At 42.0% G+C, this 19841-nt stretch overlaps 1 protein-coding gene across 2 annotated transcripts in view; it reads right to left on the reverse strand.

Annotated features, from left to right (window-relative positions):
- Positions 1–4180: 4180 nt before the first annotated feature.
- The window catches only part of RPRD1B (regulation of nuclear pre-mRNA domain containing 1B), a 29098-nt gene continuing 13437 nt past the window's right edge, over positions 4181–19841 (reverse strand). The window contains exons 6-7 of one of the 2 annotated variants that reach the window (XM_056354571.1): positions 18865–19040; positions 4181–6696 (exon numbers count right to left, since the gene is read on the reverse strand). In XM_056354571.1, coding sequence (XP_056210546.1) covers positions 6547–6696; positions 18865–19040 — 326 coding nt within the window. In that variant the 3' untranslated portion in view covers positions 4181–6546. Of the gene's footprint in view, positions 6697–18738; positions 19041–19841 lie in introns of both variants that reach the window. The other variant, XR_008824353.1, reaches the window with a different exon arrangement.

Raw genomic sequence — 19841 nt, forward strand, 5'->3', positions numbered from 1 at the left:
ACACACTTTCTTAGTTGCCCTTTAAGGACTGTGGAGAACAGCATGACTGGTCCTGCAGCCTCTGCGGGGCCTTGCCTGGGCAGAACAGGCACCGTTGGCTGCCATGGCTTGGAGACAGCTGCCCTGCACCATCCCTGGATCACCAAACGCTGTACTGTGCTACATCCATAAGACTCTTTGGCACTCTAACCATGCAAGTGGTAAATTATCAATTAAACATTTACAACATCCATTCCATGGGAGATTTTGTAATTCAGCATTAGCCTGAGTGCCAAAGCAATGTAAGACTGTTTATGTGTAGAGGAGATGTTATTAATACATCTCAGCTCACCAGAGATGCTGACTTGTCAGGAAGTAACTGCAAACTCATTTTAGACTTGAGGACCTTTAACTTACCTTCATTGATGGATTGAGACTAGAACAAACTACCATAAATCAGAGTGCATGCAAGTGCAATTCTGTGGGACTTTCAGATCCCACCACCTCTCCAAAGTTCTCCCTCCTCTGCAAACACAGATGCGTTTTTACACTCGCTGAACCAAGTGGACACACGAGGCACCGGCAAGCCAAGAGAAAAAAAAACCCACAATAAAACCCAGACGGCAAGAGCTCCCACATGAAGCCATCCCCCTTTTTCCAAGGCCATGGGAGGTGCAAGAGACTCCATGGAGTGACACTTCTTTCAGTGTGGCTATCAAGTATAGATAGAACTCAACCTTTCTATCCCTGCCTGAATCCTTCACGCAGCCCCCAGGAGGGGAACAGCCCACCAGCCCAGCCCCGCAGTTTTGGTCCTGGCTCTCCTCTGCTCTGCAGAGGTCCCCGTTCTGCTCCTCACATCATTCCTGCCTGGGCTGGACTTGCATAGACAAACCAGTAAGGAGACTGGTGAAAGCCGGCCAGGCGCTTGCAGCAGACAGGCATACTTTCACTCAGCCGCTTGTCTCTTCCCAGAAAAAGACAAGACCCTAAATCTGCTGATTTATTATTAGTTCTCACACTGATTCATTTCAGCAGCAGCATGACACTGGACCATAGTGAGGCAGCCAGGCTGCAACACCACATCGAATCCCCGAGCAAAGGAAAGCTTTAAGGCATGCATTTGCAACCACTTTCAAGGGTGCAGGTCTGAAGGGGCTGCAAAATGCCTGCCCCTCACGCTGCCACACGCTTGGTGGGTATTTCTGTGCCCAGACTGCTTATTTGCCCTAAACATCTCCTCCTCCTGGGGCTGCACGGCTCGCACCCGTGCTGGCTGGTCCCATGGAACCTCCCTGCCCACTCCCCGATAGCTTCCTACCTGCTTGGGGATGGAAGGGAAGCAGCCCCAGGAGCTTGCTGCCACGGCAGGTGCCACATCTGGGCAGGGGCATCCTCAGCGCTTCACCACCACGTTCCTCTGCAAGCCCCAGAACAGCCGCAGCGACGCAGCCCGAGGGAAGCAGAGAGGAGATTTTGCGTTTTCCTTGCTGCTGCCAGCAGTTTGGCTGATCAAAACAAAATAGAAGAACTACTTGAAGCCATTCAATCTCCCAAGACAAGTATTAAGCTTCCCTCACCCAGAGTGTCAGAAAAACTGTGAAGACACTTAAACAGTTTTAGGTGAAGAAAAAATGTTTCATAGTTAACTCTGTGCCAGAAAACACATGAGGCAGATGCAAGGAGAATGCAACTGAGTGTCCTATATTAATACACATTTTCGCCTCCATTCCCTGGACAGCACACAAAACATCTCAAAACCCGAATTTGACGACTGCAGCAGAGTAAATGATTGTCATCTGCTGTGGCAATTAGAGTGGCAGATGTCCCGTCATCTCACTGGAATGGCTGCTTCATTGATTCGCGTGGCAGAAGCTGGGCAGTTTAGTAACAAGAACGAGGGGATGCCAACCATAGGATTCAGGGCATGCTCCCAGTGCTGCCACTCTCTTTCCAGGTGAAGCCCACCTCCACACGCCTCATCTCCCACCCTTCGCATCGCTGTGCTGCCTACTGGTGCTGGGCATTTTACAGCCAGGAGCACTGATCCCCTCCGTAAGGGCCTCGGGTGCTCCCGCATTAAAAGCCTCCCTGCATTCTGGACCAGCACAACCATGAAGTTTCATCTGCTGCAGCATATGTGGAGGCTTGGTAGGGTATTAGCCTTTATTAAACTTCTTGCTAAACGGTGCTGTGTGAAGCCCCTACTGAAAATACAGATAAAGAAACAACTTTCTACCTACTGTTGCCTTCCAGCAGACTTTTCACACCATTCCTGCAAGTGGAAAACGGGAAGGAAAGAGAAGGCAAAGGCTGCATCAGCTCTCTAGAAGACATGAAGGCATTTACGTTGTAATTCGCACCCATTTCTTTTCAATCCTCTTTCCACAAGACCTTACTTTTCACAATATAATCCCTTAAAGAAGCTTATTTGCTTCTTGGGCTTGCCAGAGCAGCCCCGATCTGGGCACACCAAGCCCCCCCCAGGCTCAGCGTGCCGCCTGGCACCAGCCCCCCCCCTCCCCCCCCCTCCTCCTGCCACAAGCCTAAAGCTGTGAAATCCAAGCCTGCAGGTATGTGAAACCTCGATCTTTGATTCTTCCTTTCCAAATCAGGTGCTGCTTCACCGAGCCCAGCTTCCTCCACCCCCAGCCCTCCCCACTGCCCACCCGCACCCCAGACCAGCCCCGGCATTCCCTGTACCTCCAGCCTTTCCATCTGACACTTTTTACTTGCTATATTGTAACAGGAACATTTTTATCCCTCCTTGACAAACCACTGATTCAAACTTCAGTTTCATTTTACTTGCCTACGGAGACAAGCATTTACTTTCTAAGATGGTACAAAAATAATGCTTTTAGCGCTACAGCAAAACCCTTTATCTTTGTACTACAGCAACGTTGAGCCTCCAAAGCTTCCCTGGTTCTTCTGGTTCATTTTCCTTGCTTATCCAAAAATGTCCCAAAATAACAGCTAACCCTAGGAAAGGTGGTGGGCCCCAACCTTACAAACCACGGCAACGTTCAAAGAGGAAAAAGGCCGCAGATGCCTGCAGCACTTCCCTAAAAGCAAGTGAACTCCCTGGCCAGCACCTGCCCCAGCCCCAGCACGCTCACAGACCTTCTCACCTGCTGCAGACGCACAAGCCGGTGTTCGCTCCTACGCAGCAACCGTGGTGAGCACGCAGAGCGAAGGGAACACCCGCCAGCGCGCTGAAGGAGTGAACCACACAGAAAGCTGCATGGCAGTCAAATATTTTTGGAGGTACTTGATTCACCTCTTAAAAAAACCAACCAAACAAAAAAACCCACAAACCCCCAAAGTCTCAAAGGCAAGGAAGGACGTCCGGTACAGAGTCATGTTTTATGCCTCTGAAAACCCCACTCTTGTTCCTACAAACATGCCACAAAGGTGGCTTTTCACTGGGAGGAATCACGTCAGACTCTCCCCCTCCCAGACAGCTGCATATCAAACTTCTGCAGGCCTTTTAGGAAAGCGGGTACTAAACATAGTCTTTTTAATGGAAGATTTGTAAATTGGTATAAAATCGTGAGCATCTTTACAGATACTCCCCAAGGCTTATGAAACAATTACTGCGTTCATCCAAAGAGACCATTGCAGAGCAGTTAATTTTGAGGAACTCCTACGTCCCCCCAAACCTCTAAGAGAATTAACACCCAACACGATGCGAAGACCCCCTCACCCTAAAGCAGTATTCGATTACGCGGTATTGCAGATCCTGCTGCGACAGCAGCTCTCGACGCCTGCACAGGAAAGCCAGTTTCCCAGCTTCCAGGTTTGGCTTTCGTTCATTCCTTTGTATTTTTTTCAAAAGTAATTATTTACATGTCCTCCATATAACCTAAATTAATTATGAATTAAGAAGCTAGTCTTCTGTATCTGATGCCTCTCGAATCAGAGGTCAGCGCAGGGGAGCATATTTCATTTTTGTTCATTGCAGTAATCGCCCGAGACACCTGCATATTGATTTGGCTCATAAGCTGTCAGAAAGCGTAACTGGGACTTGACGCACTCCAGCGATCCTCCACATCTACAAACTCTGGTGTAAGGACTGTTCAGCAGCGACAGCTTCTGACTTTAGAGGACAAAACCCCCGAAACAAAGCCCATGGTGTGCCAGGGCAACACCTGCACTGGGGGGGGGGGGGGGAAGGGGGGGGGGGGAAGTAAAACCACTACTATTCAACGACACCCTCTTTATTCAAAAATAGATATCTATATGACATTTCAGAATATACTGCTGTCACAAATGGCAGCCTATATGTCTAAATTAATTCCTAAATCAATTCATATACAGATTTAAGCTTCTGTTAAAAAAAGACACACCTTGGGGAAATCTGTTTAACCTTGAGAGAACATCACCCAGTTCACCACATGCCCTTTGCCCAAAAAGCAAAACAAAATTAAAAACCACAGGACTTCATTTAAATTAAGCAAAATAAAACACACATACATATATTTGGAAAAAAAAATATCAACATTTCAATTAAAAAAAAAAGACATACAACTCTCTCACAGAAAATCTGCCCAAAACAACAGCGTGAGATGTCAACACATTTGCCTAAATAATATTTTTTATGACAGCTTTTTTGTCCTATAATGGATATACATTCAGTCAATGGTCAAAATTAGTATTGGTTCAAACAGCCTCAGGGTAACTCCATAAGCTGAGGCAGGATAGCAATGAGTCTTTTGGTTTGGGTTTTCAAGGTTTTGGGGGTATGTGTGTGGGGGTTTGTTTTTCATTTTTGGCAAAAGCAGAGAGAATGTACAGTGCTTTATCTAAATAATGTTTGGACCATAAATGGCTGTACAATCAAACCAATTCATGGAAAGAATAGTTCTGCCACTGGAAAATTTCCTGTAAACTAAAACCATATTTCTTGCCTGGGCAGGAAGGGTACAAGGAGTTTTACAAAAAGGACAAAACGAAGTGTCAGTAAGAAAAGGAAGTGAGCTTCTTAACAGCTTAATGACCAAAAAATGCTGTATTATTTAACTGAAAAGGCTACCGGATACCCTGTAAAATAAATTAATGAGGACGCAGAACAAGCTTTGCACTTCTGTAGGTTTCCTCTCAGGTCTTTGACAACAGCAGCTTAAGACTATAGGGAGACACAAACACAGCACACCAACTAATTACAGCCTCTGTGTTAGAAAACCTGTATTACCAGATCAAGTGTTTCCAGAAACATAAAACGTTTTATAGTGAGAAGTGCTAAATTTAAACAGAATTGTTATCCAAATTGGAATGGTTTTCAGTGATCAGAGTCAAATTGGTTAGACTGAACACACAAACTGAAGTGTAACTACATCCATGGCAGCTAAAACATTAGCTAGCAACATAATGCAATTAAGAGTATTTTAAATTTGCCTTCCCCACCCCCACCCCTTTTCCCAATTATAAAAATCAACTCACAATAATCTGCGACACAAAATTAAGTACATCTTCCTAATATCTACACGCTTGAACATGGTAGATGTGTATACAGGATATGTGCATATATATATGGGTCTATTTTCTAAATAAATAAATATTTATACCACATTTAACTTCTGCGCATCAAATAACTTCACTAAAGCTATAGAGAGGATTTATAGAATAGTATTTTCAATGTAACCATCCTGAGAGTAAATCAGACTGACTGTCACAGGGATATCAACAGTTGCAATACACCATTCTAACCTCTCAGTTCATTAAACCAAAGCTTCTGTGACCATCTAATTTTGTATAATGAAGAGGAAAAATGTGGTATAAATCTAAGGCAGCTAGAACAAAATTTACTTCCACTCATTTAGGTAATATCCAGTTCTGCATTGCTCAGCAGAGTGTAAATTATGAAGCTATCTCTAATTCACAAAGAAAAGCTCTTATTTTTATTGCCTGTGGTGAGTTTCAATTTTATGTACATGCCAAATAGGAACTATGTTCATGTCAGTCCCACAGCAGCATGAGGAACTGTAGACTTAAGAAAAATATTTCTCTGGACCATTGCTCAGTAGATGCCTTCTACTTACAACGACATGGTACGGTACCTGCACATACACACACATCCCTACAAAGCCCACTAGCCACTACTGCTCTCAGAGATGAGGTTCAGAAACCCAGCTAAAACAGGCAAGACTTATTCAGAAATTATACAATTCTTTTACAGAGGAAAAGTATTATATGGTCAAACTTTCGTTGAAAACTTTCCAGGTAAGTATGTACATGATTCTCATGACTTTTTTTTTTTTTTTGGGGGGGGGGGGGGAGGGGATGGTAACAAGTGCTAAGAGCAAACAGCAACTAAAAAGTACAGAAAATGAGAAAAGTTTGCCTATATGGACTATCCCTGCTCCCTTTAGAGCTCACAAAAACTCACTCTTCTTCCTCCCCTCAATGTGAGCGAGTGTACACAGAGGGTGAGCATGAGCAGTCAAGAGGCTGAAAGCAGGGTCTGCAAGTTCCTTCCTACTGTAGGTCTTGGAAGACTGGATTTCCAGTCAACACCAGAGTCTTCTTACTTCTGCTGGTAATAATGGAAACTGGGGGACACCGTTTGTTCTAGTCTGTTGAAAACAGGTCACCAGCAGACGGCAGAGGTGCCAGACCTCCTGTGACATTGGGCAGCAGTGACAGATCTGGAAGGCTCTGGATGTGGGATTTCAGCTCCTTGCGGACCTGGGTTACCCGAGCAAGCTTCTGTTTATATTCCTGAGGGAAAGAGACAAGAGAATGAAGATTAAGCACAGGTTAATTAACAGTGCTTTTAGCTAAGCCAGGAGTATTTTCCAGGTGAGGATTCTGAAAGAAGGTGACAAGGTACTGTTTTTCTGAGCAACTGCTGGCATTACTGAAGACTCTGTCATCTGCACCCAAATTCACAGCCTGTCCCCAGGCTTCGGCATCCCTAAACCACTACTCCTGCCCTGTGTTACTTTTAACAGAAGCTATGTAAAATACCCCCAAACCTACACCCACTGGGGCCCGTTGGAGTATTTGAGAGAAGTGTCATTATGTAGTTGCTCCATTCCTGTGTTCTTCCCCAGGCTACTGACTTCCACCCGCTGCCAGGGCGTTCCTCACACCTCTACCCAGAGAGGCAGCACAGAGCTATTACTACTACTGTGCTGCCAAGTATTTTTTTTTCTCCACACTGGATTAATTTTGAATATTTAGATAATCCAATTTTCCCTTTCAAGTCATTAAATCAAACCTAAATTTTGGTTGTGAAACCAGAGAGGTTGGTCTCCTCTCTGAGCTGTTAGACAACTGGTGTCAGCAACCACAATAAATGTACCATGAGACTGGCATGTTAGCGAACAATACAGAAATACGTGTACGATCACTAAATGTCAACCAGAGAAAGACATATCCACACTGGGTTGAAACAAGCAAAATACATACACTAAAATTTTCAGAATTTTATTACAAAGGGAAAAAACCAGTACATTCTAAAATCCCTGACGAGGAAATTTTCAAGCAGTTTTTCCACAAATGAGGTCTGGACTGAGCATTAGAAGCCAAGTAAGAAATATCTATCCATCTTCAGAAACCTCCACAATCTAAGAGACACCAGATAACAGTGAATAGTATTTCATAAGGAGAAGACAAGAGGAAAAGTTTGCACCCTGAAAATGCAAGAAAGAACCGTACCTTGTCAAATTACATTTAAAGGCCATCTAAGAGTACACCAACACACATCTAAGTTATCCAACACAAAAGATCAATTAAAATTTGATGTTTATGTAATTTTCAAAGCTTTGTGATTCTAAAGATCTAAGCAACAGTCACAGAAGACAGCTATTGAATTAACCAAAAACCAGTATCACATAATTTCTTTTGAAATGCACCAGTCTTTACCCAACTATCCAGAGCATATTTTTCGTGGCATCTCTAGCATGCAGGAAAAGAAAACAATGAGCTTAAGAAAAATCATACACAGAATAGGCTTCCATACAGCCAGTTGTAACATTAACTTTTCATTTCTTAATTACCTGGCAAAGAGAACAGTTTACTAGAGAATCTAAGTTCATCTTTGAAGATCAAATAAAACCAGGCACACATTTAATCAAAACATCTTTCTGAAGTTTACAACTTTAATCCAGTCTTTCTAACCTCCTCAGTGATGGAAATTCTCTTTACCTTCTCTAAATATCAAAGTACAGCAGTTCCTGCAGGGTTACAAGCAATGAGTTTACACTCTCCGTGTTTCATTTGTTTGAATTAGAACAGTGAAAGCAGCAGTCAGTTGCAACAGCTCAGAACAGCCCTATGCCTGGAATGGCTACATAAACATATTCCATGAACTTCCTGCCAGCACCAAATAATGTCCTCTAACAGCCCATTTCAAACTTCAATCCTTTTATGAGGCTCAGTGAGTTAACACACCATCATAACCAAACACTTCTGTTAATGTACATAGGATATATACCGAAATAATCAAGTTCAAACAAAGCCCTAGCAGCTTCATAAACTGAAAGGTACTGCTCTGAAGCCTAGAGGAGAACAGCAACAAAAGAAACCCTCAGGGAAGATACACCTATTAATTTAGGATCTTGAGGATTTGTTTTGTTTTAATGGAAGACAAAGAATCAGGATCAAAATAACAATGCACCCTATATCCCTAGTCATACCATTTTGGGAATACAAGGAAATATATAGGGAAAGAAGTCAAAGTCACATTATGAAGACAGAGAACAAAACCAGGAAGACACCCCAGATTAAGCATGAATCCAGAATAAAAGCAGATAAAGAGGCAAGCCATAGAAGTACTGTATTCCGACATGTGGCGTACTTCTCCAAGAGAAGATGGAAGCCAACGCTGGGGAAAGAGAGTGATGGTAAATGGAGTGCTCTGCTCAAGGCTGGCACGTCACAAGTAACATGAGGCAGGGAGACCGCAGAACACCAGCTCCTGCATACATGGGATAGAGACGACTGCAAAACTATTTATTGTATTATTGCATTCCAAATGCTTACAGACAGAAGGTGAAAGAGACAGAAGGATTCAGAGGCTGCTTTTCGCCACTGCAGAAGACTGTCTTACAAATAAATAAATAATTAATAATTCAGGACATTGTCAGGGAGTGATGAGTATCGAGCCAGGAAAGAAAAATGAAGTGCTTTCTCAAGAATGCCAAACTCTGTCAAGAGTGAGTATCTGCAGGGTTGTTTGGGGTTTTTTTTTTTGCTGTAGAAATTCTTTGTAAACATAGGAAAGAAATCAAGAAGGGCAAGGCACCTGGCAAGTCCAAGTCTGATAAATGGGTAGAAGGTGCAAATTCCAAGCATAAGCCAAAAAAAACCACTCTTAAATACTGCTTGAATTGCCAAGATCCATGCACAAGAATCCTGTAAAGAACAGGTACAATGCCATGTTTACCTCTACAGGAACACTAACGTCCTGCCACTTGCAGAGCAAAACCGACAAGAGGACCAGGATGTGCTATTGCTAGTGAATCATCAGTGCTAGGACATTATGTTTTTTTAGCTGAAGACAATTTCTGTGACTATTACAATTGTATTAGATGTAAACAGTATTTCTTTCCTGATAGAACTATTTAGGGGAGTGAGAATCTTTCCAATGCCTTGCTTGATAGCCCACTGCTGAGAAATCACACCAACAAATGAGGAACCACTAAGATATATGCAAACCATACTTCTGTTTCGGTTTTTATGCTATGGCAAACATACAGACTTAGAACCAATTCCCCTGCATATTAACAGCAGCAACCTGTTCCCAGATTTACAAGAGCTCTGAATGTTTAGGAAAATACTGTTCTTAACATACGCTCAGTTTTTAGGGATACTCCACACTGAGAGCTACATGGAGTACTGATCTATCAGAAATACCCTCTCCATTTTAACAGCCTTTTGTACATATATGATGACAAAGTAAAAACCAATCAGGTCACTCTGAGAACCACATCTGTTCAATTCTAAGCAAGTTTACCTTACTAATAAGTTAATGCAGGCATTAACTAGTCCACAAAAAAGTTTTTATTAAAGCAGTGAGGCCTAAATCCTGTCTGTTAAATAAAAAAAAAAAAAAAAAAAAAAAAGACAGAGAGGAAAGAGAGATACAAGGAAAAGGCAGCAACAGCCACAAAACCATTAAAAACTCTGGCTCAGAAAAACATCACTAAATTCAGGAATGCAAACAACGTTTTAAGGGAGTAATCCAGGAACTGAGACTTCCTAGAAGAGATGAACACTTGCAGACAGATTTGATAGACAACGCAGACTATGTTAGAGAACTGTCTCCTGCATACTTAATGCTTTCCATCTGCTCTGGTACCAAACCGTACTGATTCATGGCACAGCAGTAAAGAATGCGAGGGACCGGATGCCAGAGCTAGGACAGGGAGTGCTGCCTGCACTAAGGCACCTGGCAGGAACACCCACCAAGAACAAGGCAACCATCCGAAGACAGGCGATTGAAGACAGAGCCCGGAGGCAGCTTGTCACTTCTGGGTGGCTGCTCCCAGAGGTGGAGAATTCTGAAGTCCTGCTGCAACATGGAAGAAGCGCCTACCAGGGAGACTTAATCTGTTGTATGAAGTGCAAGGCACATTTATTTGTACTTGCCATTTGCACTATTCGGGAATACACCTCAGCTCTGCTCAGGAATATGCACAAGCACAGAAACGTAATCCCCTCCCAGGCTCAGGGGCTTTTCTTTTTCCACAGAGTTGTGGCCATATCCTGCAACAGAAGACTCCGGATGCAGGTTTTATGGGAAACCATGTTTTTCATGTAGCCCTTCACATGCTTTGAAACTGCATCTTGTAGATTTTTGCATAAGGTCCCTCTGTTCTATAAAACCAAAAAAATACAAAGTGCACTTAAAATAAACCACTGCAGTCTGAGGTCTTAGTTTGTAGTCCATGTGTCTAGCTAATTGCCTGGCTGAATAGTAGGCTTTCATTAAGATTAATAGTATTTGGATGCTATCTGCTTTTTTTAGACAAAATAATGAGATCTTTACTGTAAGCAGGAGTTTTAGGATGACACAGAAAAACCTGGCGCTGTGCCACACAAACGCTTTTGCTAATCAACATTCCCTTTCAGTATGCAGCATTCTACATCCACAGTGGCCGAGTTAGACACGTAGTCCTTGAAACAAATGCAAAATCAGAATTAACACCACTGAACGAATCTGGCAGCAGTGTTTCATTCAAAAGAAGCCTTGCCTGAACATGATAAAACTGACTGTAATCAATATGACAGGAAATTCATTCTGAGAACTGCTGCATGGCTCAGTTCACCTTGTCAAGTTACACATCACAGACCTCATTTTATTTTAGCTTAGAATTTGTACTGGACACTTCCATTCCTGTGCTGGGTCAAGCATTAACATGCTGTAAGTCATCACAGCAATTGCATCTACTGAAAAACATCCAGTTAAGCATTAAACAGAATGTAGAAAGTGAACAGGAAGAGCAGACGGTCTCAGTTTGGATATGCTGTAGCTTGAGCCAGATGTATGGAAGCAAAAGACAGCAGAAACTGGGGGAAAACATGCACCAGAGGCTTGACTGAAATTTGAAAAGAACATGTACTGAAGTGGCAGGTTTGACAGTAATATGTTTATATGGTCATGTAAAATCTGTTTTAAAATATTAAATACACAACACTACTATAGCAGGTTGATTAGGCATTCCTTAGCTTTTGCTTCTTCCCACTTAACCTATGCAGTCCTCATACAAACATGTTAATAAGAATGCCACAATGACAACATATTTATAAGAAATTACCAATATGAAGGGTGTTGGGAGAAAATTATCAAAAATCAAAAGCTTCCTAAAGCAAGGAGAATCGAGTTCTTGCTCAGCGAATATGTGACCACCACACATAAGCCCTCATCTTATATCCTGACAGAACATTTAGACGTAGCACATCAAAATTAGAACATTAAGAGTTTTTTTGTTTCTTGGTTTTGGGGTATCCTCCCCGCAATGTTGCTCTTTATTATTTAAGCAAGCAAGGATTATTATTATTCAGCATTTCCAGTATATATACACCTAGAGGACCACCCAGCACATTTTTTTTTAAGCATAGATGATTTCTTAGATAACTTATAAAAAAGCCTACCGTTTGATTTCAGTTTTGTGAACAACTCCATAGAAAAGATGCCCAGCTTGCATGCTACATAGATGTTCAACTCTGCCTCCTACCAGGCTATTCTTTCTGGCCTTTTCAAAAGCAGTTCAAAATTCCCCTTCTCTAACATAAAGCATGCCAAGCGTATCAGCACTTTTCTCCTGCCTTCAAACCCACCTCCTTCCACATTCTCCAAAGTGTCACGTTTGAATAAACCCAGTTTTAAAACTATATTCTATCCTGTATTTCATATCATATAAGCATAAATCAATCTTCCCTGCATGACAGAAGGCGGCACTGGTCAGTGTGCCAGGCAGAATTACTAACAGTTCAATTGGTGAGGGGGGAACAGCTTTCTCCACATCAGTTACAACCACGCAAACCTGATAGAAAGCAAATTTTAAAGAGTCTGTTTGCAAAACAGATGTGAATTTGCTTTGTAAAGAAACCCTGGAGTTGTAGAAATAAAAGTAGTCTTGGTCAGAAGGCAGCTGACAAACATTCACACAAAACTCAAGAACCAGAAACAGAACACGGACTTACTATATAAATAAATATCCACAAACTTGCTTCTTTCCATGCAAATTCAACTGAACACAAGTGAGAAATCAGATACATTTAAGGCCTGATCCAGAACCCAAAGTCCTCTGAAATAGTTTGTCTGGAGACTGGCTGGACTAGGACATATGTGCTACTTTGAAGATGACCTGCACGTGCTCTGGGGCAGTTAGGCAGCTGCACCAGGCTGGCAGCCAGGCTGCCCTGCCCTCCTTTGCCAAGCAAACCAGTGCAAGCCCAGCACTGCACAGAAACGGCTTCTTGGCAAGGCAGCCAAAAACCTGCCAAGAAGAGGGTAGAAAAGTCCACAGCTGCACAGTGCATCATCTGTGTCCTGACCTCCTGACTGCAGGAGCGTGTGTTTTAGTGCCAAGGGGACAGAATATTCTCCAGCACCTGGCAGAACTCAAAAGCAGTGGTGCAGTCAGCACAGCAAATTCCTGGAGGGGTTCTTAACAACCACATAATCAATTTGCCCCTGCAAGATATCAGTCAACAGAGATGGAAACACCTTCCATTTTACAAGTTCAGTACAACACAACTCCCCTCAAAAGCAAAGTGAAAACAAATGCTAGCGATGAAGTCAGTTCTCTATTTTGCAGCAGCACTAAACCAACAAACCTGAGGTTTTTATTCAATGCATCTGAAAGATGCAGTCCATAAATCAATGCTTGAATAATACTATTTTCCTACAGAGCTTCAGTTCATTTTCATACCTTAAATTTGTTCACAGTCTTCCTCTTTTAAATTTGACAAGGCTTCTTTTGCAGCATTGCTCATCATGCTTCACCAGAAATGCTGTTTCTGCTTCTGGCACAACTACATGGTCTGAAACCGTAACTTGCCTCCTTGGTCTTCTCTGCTTAGGACAACTTGAAGTTATCCAATGGAAAAGTTGGCAAGAGGTCTCTACAGAGCATGCCTCCAGCTGCTGGAGATGCCTCCTCCTCATGTACCAGCCTTTGTGACATTGAAAAGCTCTCTCAGAACTGGCCCAGGCTGCCACTGTACAACAGGGATGAAACCTCACTTCGTTTGCAACATATCCTTCCCACACCGGGGGGTGGGGGATGGAACGCGACACAGTAGCATTTGCTTGATGTTCACAACAAAAATCAACATTTAGGGCACAAGCAAACAGCTCCATATTCACCTCTCCAAGCACCTTAGTGCTTTTGATTGCTATATACTGGTTCACTTCAGTAAAAGGCACAAAGACATATATTCAAATTGGATTATTTTTATTTGGTTTTTTTTAGTATGATTTCTCTTGCAATACTACTGTAATTATGAATGCCTGCAAGTACCTACAGAGTGAAAAAATTACACCCTTGCACTGTGCAAAGAAACAGAGCTGTGTCTTGAGCCAGACGCTGCACAACAGAACCAGATTCACTGTAACGTTAGTTTATTGTATTGCTATGGAACAGCCTCCGCTCCTGTCCCACACCAGAGGCCAGGACTGGCTCACAGCTGGAAACACTGATGTACAGTTAGTCACTTTTTGCCGTGTTAATCAGTGGTTCAGTTTCACAGACCTGAGCACACTTTGCCTGGGTGTTCCTGTTCAGGATCCTCTTGCCCTGCCCAGGGTGTGGAGCAGGAGATCTCTCTCTGCTGCCTCATCCCCACAGCTGTATCTCCTGGTGCTTCCATGCATGTAAAACATTGACATTTTTGTTTCCTGGCAGAAAACCTAAAACTTCATCTCTTGTTCCCTACTAAACCACTGAAAGGAACATACCATAACCCAAGAATTCTCTTCCGAGAGGAAAGCAGCAGCCAGAAAGGCATACCAACTGTGACATGCAACAAAAAACTAAGCAGTGGAAGCAACACAGCAATAAATTGCAAATTAACCCACTGAACTAAGTGTATTTCAAGAAAATGCGTAGCGCCGGGCAGTCCAGAAAACCTCAAGAGAGACTGTACTTCATCCTTCAGAGACGCATTATAAAAGAGGGTTTGCAAATTTATAAGGGCACAGCTTTAACACCTTATTAAAGGTGACTTGAAGCGATGAATATTAAAAGCCACCAACATCTAAAAACCCCCACAGCTCTCAGCAGGATTCTAAGTCACAATTTTTCAGGTGCAGTCAATAATCAGAAATTCTTCCCTAAACTGAATCTTAAATACAACATGTTCTTTATATATATATACACACACACACACATATTTGTATGTATATATACATATCCCCACATACAGACCCTATATACTTTAGCATGTTCCTCATGTCACCTTTTACAAACGCAGGTACAGAAAACATTTGGAGGTTATGGGGAAGAACTCAGCATCACTGACTGCAAGCCAAAACAGAAATTCTGAATGCACATTCTCCTCTTCCCGCCCTCCCCCACCTTCTCCCCATTTGATTAAACTAACCCTCCCTCCACTTACTCCAAATTTTCTATTGTCAGTAGTTATCTCAGATACCCACACAGCTTCCACACAAGTTGCCATTTTCTAGCTGTACTTTCACTTAGTTCTTCCAGTCCCACCTACTCAGTTGACTTCATTTTACAGTCAGCTGATATACCAAGATGGGAATGTTCTCCCAGTTACCTCCTCTCTAAGTTTTAGTTTTCACATGAACTGATTCCCTGGATTTTTCTACTTGCCTGCCATGTATGCTGGAAGAGTGCACTGACTTCAAAAGACAATCCTTCCCCTTGAAGTTCTGCAGACTCAGGTGCTGAAGGACAAAAACCCTCCCCAGCTGATTGTAATTGTAACAGGGGTAGCAATGGCCAAATGTTAACACAAATCAGAGGATTTTCACTGGAAGTTAAAAACTGTCATATCTCACATGAGCATATCTCATTTTTATAGAAACACCAGTTCTTGTTTCTATGCTGGTCTCAAAACAGATTTTATTTCCTGACACACACTATTATGAAAGTCTAGACCAACCTCTGATCCAGTCCAGGCCATGGAAGATCATACAACGGCAGCAGTATCAAGCCCACAACTTCTGACCGAGATGAAGCACCATTAAAAGTCCAGCATTCAGACACTGAACAGCAGAATCCACCATACCTTTCAGTAAGTTCACCTAAGGAACATTTACCCTTAGAAATGTATGCCTTGCTACACGCTGTTCAGCATCAGCTTTGGTCCAGCTGATTTAGCCCTGCAGCAAACTGCTAGAATTAAAGGAATTCTGCCTTCTCCTTCTAAGTGCTTTTAGACTACAATCAAATTATCACAATCTTCTTCTCACACACAGACACACACCCTGATAAAATAATCCTAATTATTACACTGATTTTTTTCAATTGCTACCCTATAAGCAGAGTTTGTCCATACGTTATGACATCCAGGCTCTGGGCTAGCTTTCTCCCTTCAAGTTACCAGTGCTCTTAGCTCTACGTTGTTCCAGTCCTTACGCCAGCCTGTATCAATGCTGAAGTGTAATTCATTGTCCAAAGCCACCTTCCTCAGCATATTGTCGCTTAATTTAACAGCTTTTCTGCAACTGATGACAAGAGCTCTGTGTCACAGGGTTTTGACATTGCAAAATACTTTGAGCATTAGCCCACTCGACATAAATACACTGAGTTTATTATGTTTTGACAATCTGCTGTGTTTCATGGCTGATAGTATTAACAGGATTAGTGAACAACCATAGCTCTTTAGACCGCAAAAGCTGCTTTTCAACAGATGCAGATTAGCTACTTTCACTGCCATCATACTGAAAGACTTTGAGTAAATAAAATACAAAAAATATCCAGAATTATTTCCAAATCAGACATTTCCATTAAAATAAAGCCCTGAGTCATATTACTATCAGAAACCCTCTTCCCCAACTAGTAGCCTCGGTTAGCTTAGGATAGTGAAGGAAACGATCCATCTTCTATCTAAAAATGACATCTCATCTGAGAGTCAGGCACCTTACTTCACAAGAGAAAAAGCTTACTTTCAATAGTACCAAAGAGTCTCAAAAGATACCTTGAGACAGCAAAGCATACAACAAGATGACATGTAAAATTAGATTGGTTTAAGTTATTTTCTTATTTTGGTCTTTGCCTGAGTAAATGTTTTGTTTTTTAATACTTTCTTAATTGCTACAAGGATTTCAGATCCTTTTATTAAAATACTTATTAGCACTACAAAGAAAAATCTAAGTTTATCAATAATGTTACTGTGAGAACATCAAAGGCTCAAACAAACCTGATAAGCAGATATGGCCTGCCATATCTGTAACCAATGTCTTCCACTATTTATTAACCCTCTACAACTCAAGAACAATGGAATGCTTTAATCAGGCAATACCCCTCAGCCAAGATTTCACATTAATACTTAACATGAAGGCATAATTCATATTAAAGAGTGGCATTTCCTGCAACTAATTTTAGACTTCTACAGTACTAACACGACCTTGTTTCAGCAGAATGACAAAGATGCTAACCTAAACAGATACTTAATAGGATCCATGTATTTAATAAGGTCATTCTCTAGTTTCCAATATATTAAAGAATGTATTTACACTTGAAAAGTGAGCAAGCAACCTGTCCTGTTGCTATCAGCCGGATTATTCCCATTAAAGTAGCTCAGCCAGTGAACCACTTAATTTTGATTACACTTCTGCCTCTGCCACAGCTACAATTTTCAAGTAACATTCCTTACCAAAAGGATATTTTCCAAAACAAAAACCACCACCATTTTCACATTTCAGCTAGTGCATCAGACATTTAACATTGTCGTTATAAATTTCCTAATTTCACAGTCTCAAACCAGGCTTTTTAAAACACTGCTCTGCAGCATTTTGCTACCTATTTATTGCCTTTTTTAAAAAAGTAAACAGCAATACATCTATCATTTTTATATATATATACATACAGAGAGAGCGAGAGAGAGACATATGTATTTCTGCTAGACAGGTGCCCTTTTTTCAGCAAGGAAAAAAACCCACCAAAAACCCTGACTCAAGATTTCCACTAGTGTTCAGAAAATAAATCGGGGGCCAAACAAGAATTGGGTTTATGGCATCTTTCATTATCAATGTCTGAAAGTGCCTTTTAATAACTCAGTCATAAGACAGACACTATGCTTGAGGAAGTTAAAACGTTAAAGCTAAACAACGTAACAGAATTATTAACTATCCACTCTAACTTGGAACGCAGAATGAGCATTTGTCTCACTGATTTGGAAAAAGGATTGCTCTGGAAAAGCAACATGTTCACAGTCACAAGACACTGAGAAACTCTAACATAAACACACATGACAAAGAAAACACTCAAAGTGAAATTTACCTCAGAACAATGTTGCCTAGCTGTCAAAGAATTAGGTTTGTCATGACAGTAAACAGACCCTGCAATTGCTACAGCACAGTCTCCTTCCAGAAGATTTTGTCCTCTACAGCAACTCATGTCCCACCCAGCAACAGCTGCTCATAATAACCAGCAGCCGACAGCAGAGGAAGCCCTTAATGTGCCGCCGAGGGGCCGTTTAACAGATGGCAGAGTGACATACAACCACAATCATTAATTAAACTTCCACACGAGTCCCAAGATGCAGTGCTGAAAGAACTTCCACTGAGAAAGAACGCTTCAGATAAACGGCTGGCTGCTGCAGCCTCTGCACACACTCTAGGACGTGCAGCTGGTGCTTGTGTCCAGGCAGTGCAGCCTCATTTTAGTGTCCTGCCCTTCTTGTTCGAGGGAGCTATGGCAGGAAACGCAAGTCATCGTCTTTCAGTATCAGCCCAGTCTACACCCCACCACAGAAGCCGTAGATAAGAGTGGCTGAAGGATGGATACCAGAAGATCTTGTTTACACTGCATCCCCTCATCAAGCAGGGGCTGGGAAGGCAGACGAGGGGCACCCAACCATAAGGAAAAGAACAACAAAAAAAAATCCAACCAATCAAAAAAAATCTCCATCTAATTATGGCAAAGGGAGGCTGATTTTTTGGAAACTGAGATTTCCTAAAAAAAAAAATAGGGTAAGTCTGAAGAAACTGTTAGGTGAGCCTATTTTTAAGGAGTACGGAGTTCTGGGCCTTCCATGTTCACATGTATTAAAACACACTAGACTGAACATCAGAACAGATTTGCTTTCTCCAAACTGTTTACACTGCTTTCTTACCTCTGTTTTACTCCAAATGTAAACACCTAGTATCATCTCTCTTGAGAGAAACACATAGATAAGGAGTCAAGTGGCAGCATTTGGCGAGACAACTGGCTTTCTGGCACTGGTGTAATCAGTACTCACTTCTAGCTTCTTCTCCTTCTCTGTTAATACATCCTTCTGATTCTGGGTGTACTCGATCAGCATGCGTGCCAGCTGGCGACGGTCCTCCAGCTCTGCTGCCAGCCGGCCATTGTACTCTGCTAGTAACAGGCATGCTTCGTCCACAGTCTTCGAAAGACGTTCGGCTGCCTCTTTGTCTACACACAAAAGCGTTGGGTAATTTACAGGACAAAGTTTATAACTTTCTGTCTTTGACAGAAGGGCTACAACTCACCAGCCACACACAGAGTAATATCTCATTCATAAATACACTTCTACCTTGACAGCAAAGTAAGAGTTCTTATCACAGGGATATAAAGGAAAGAGGCAGGACTAACAACCCAGCAACAGTGTTTCTTAGGCACTGACAGGACTTACTGCATTTTATCCTTGCAGAGATGTCAATGATTGGGGGGCAATACAAATCTGTGAAGTTAGCCTCTATGAACAAATGAAACTAACATTAGGCTGTATTTTCAGCTAAATAAATCAGGCAGTTTTCACATTTAAACATTGTGTGCACTTTTAAATTCCTATTTTTGCTGAGTAACTCCTGATGTATCAATACAAGCAAACACGAATTGCACACTAGTCTCCACAGCCAGGATACCGTAAGAGTATTTTATAAAGGACTGACAGGTCATAACGAGCTCCAAATTAAAACTACTTCCAGGAACATGAGGCAAATCAGTTAACCTTTAAATGCTTCTATTAAGATTACTCTTCAAGTACAATTCAAAAGTCCATTTAAGCAAAGACTGACAAACTAATGGGGGGTAGCCAAGTTTCCTTGTCCTGTAGCAATCAAGGGGCATGTACTTAGCACAGTCTGATAAAACCCAAAAACATCGAACAGTCAAGGTGCTCAAAACCAAACACACCCATCTGAGAACTCTGGCCCTCTTTCCTTCACATTCCTGCAAAATGTTGTTAATGCTCTCCAAGTACAAATGCCTTGC

Source organism: Falco biarmicus, chromosome 10, assembly GCF_023638135.1.
Source record: "Falco biarmicus isolate bFalBia1 chromosome 10, bFalBia1.pri, whole genome shotgun sequence".
In the NCBI taxonomy this organism is placed as follows: domain Eukaryota; kingdom Metazoa; phylum Chordata; class Aves; order Falconiformes; family Falconidae; genus Falco; species Falco biarmicus.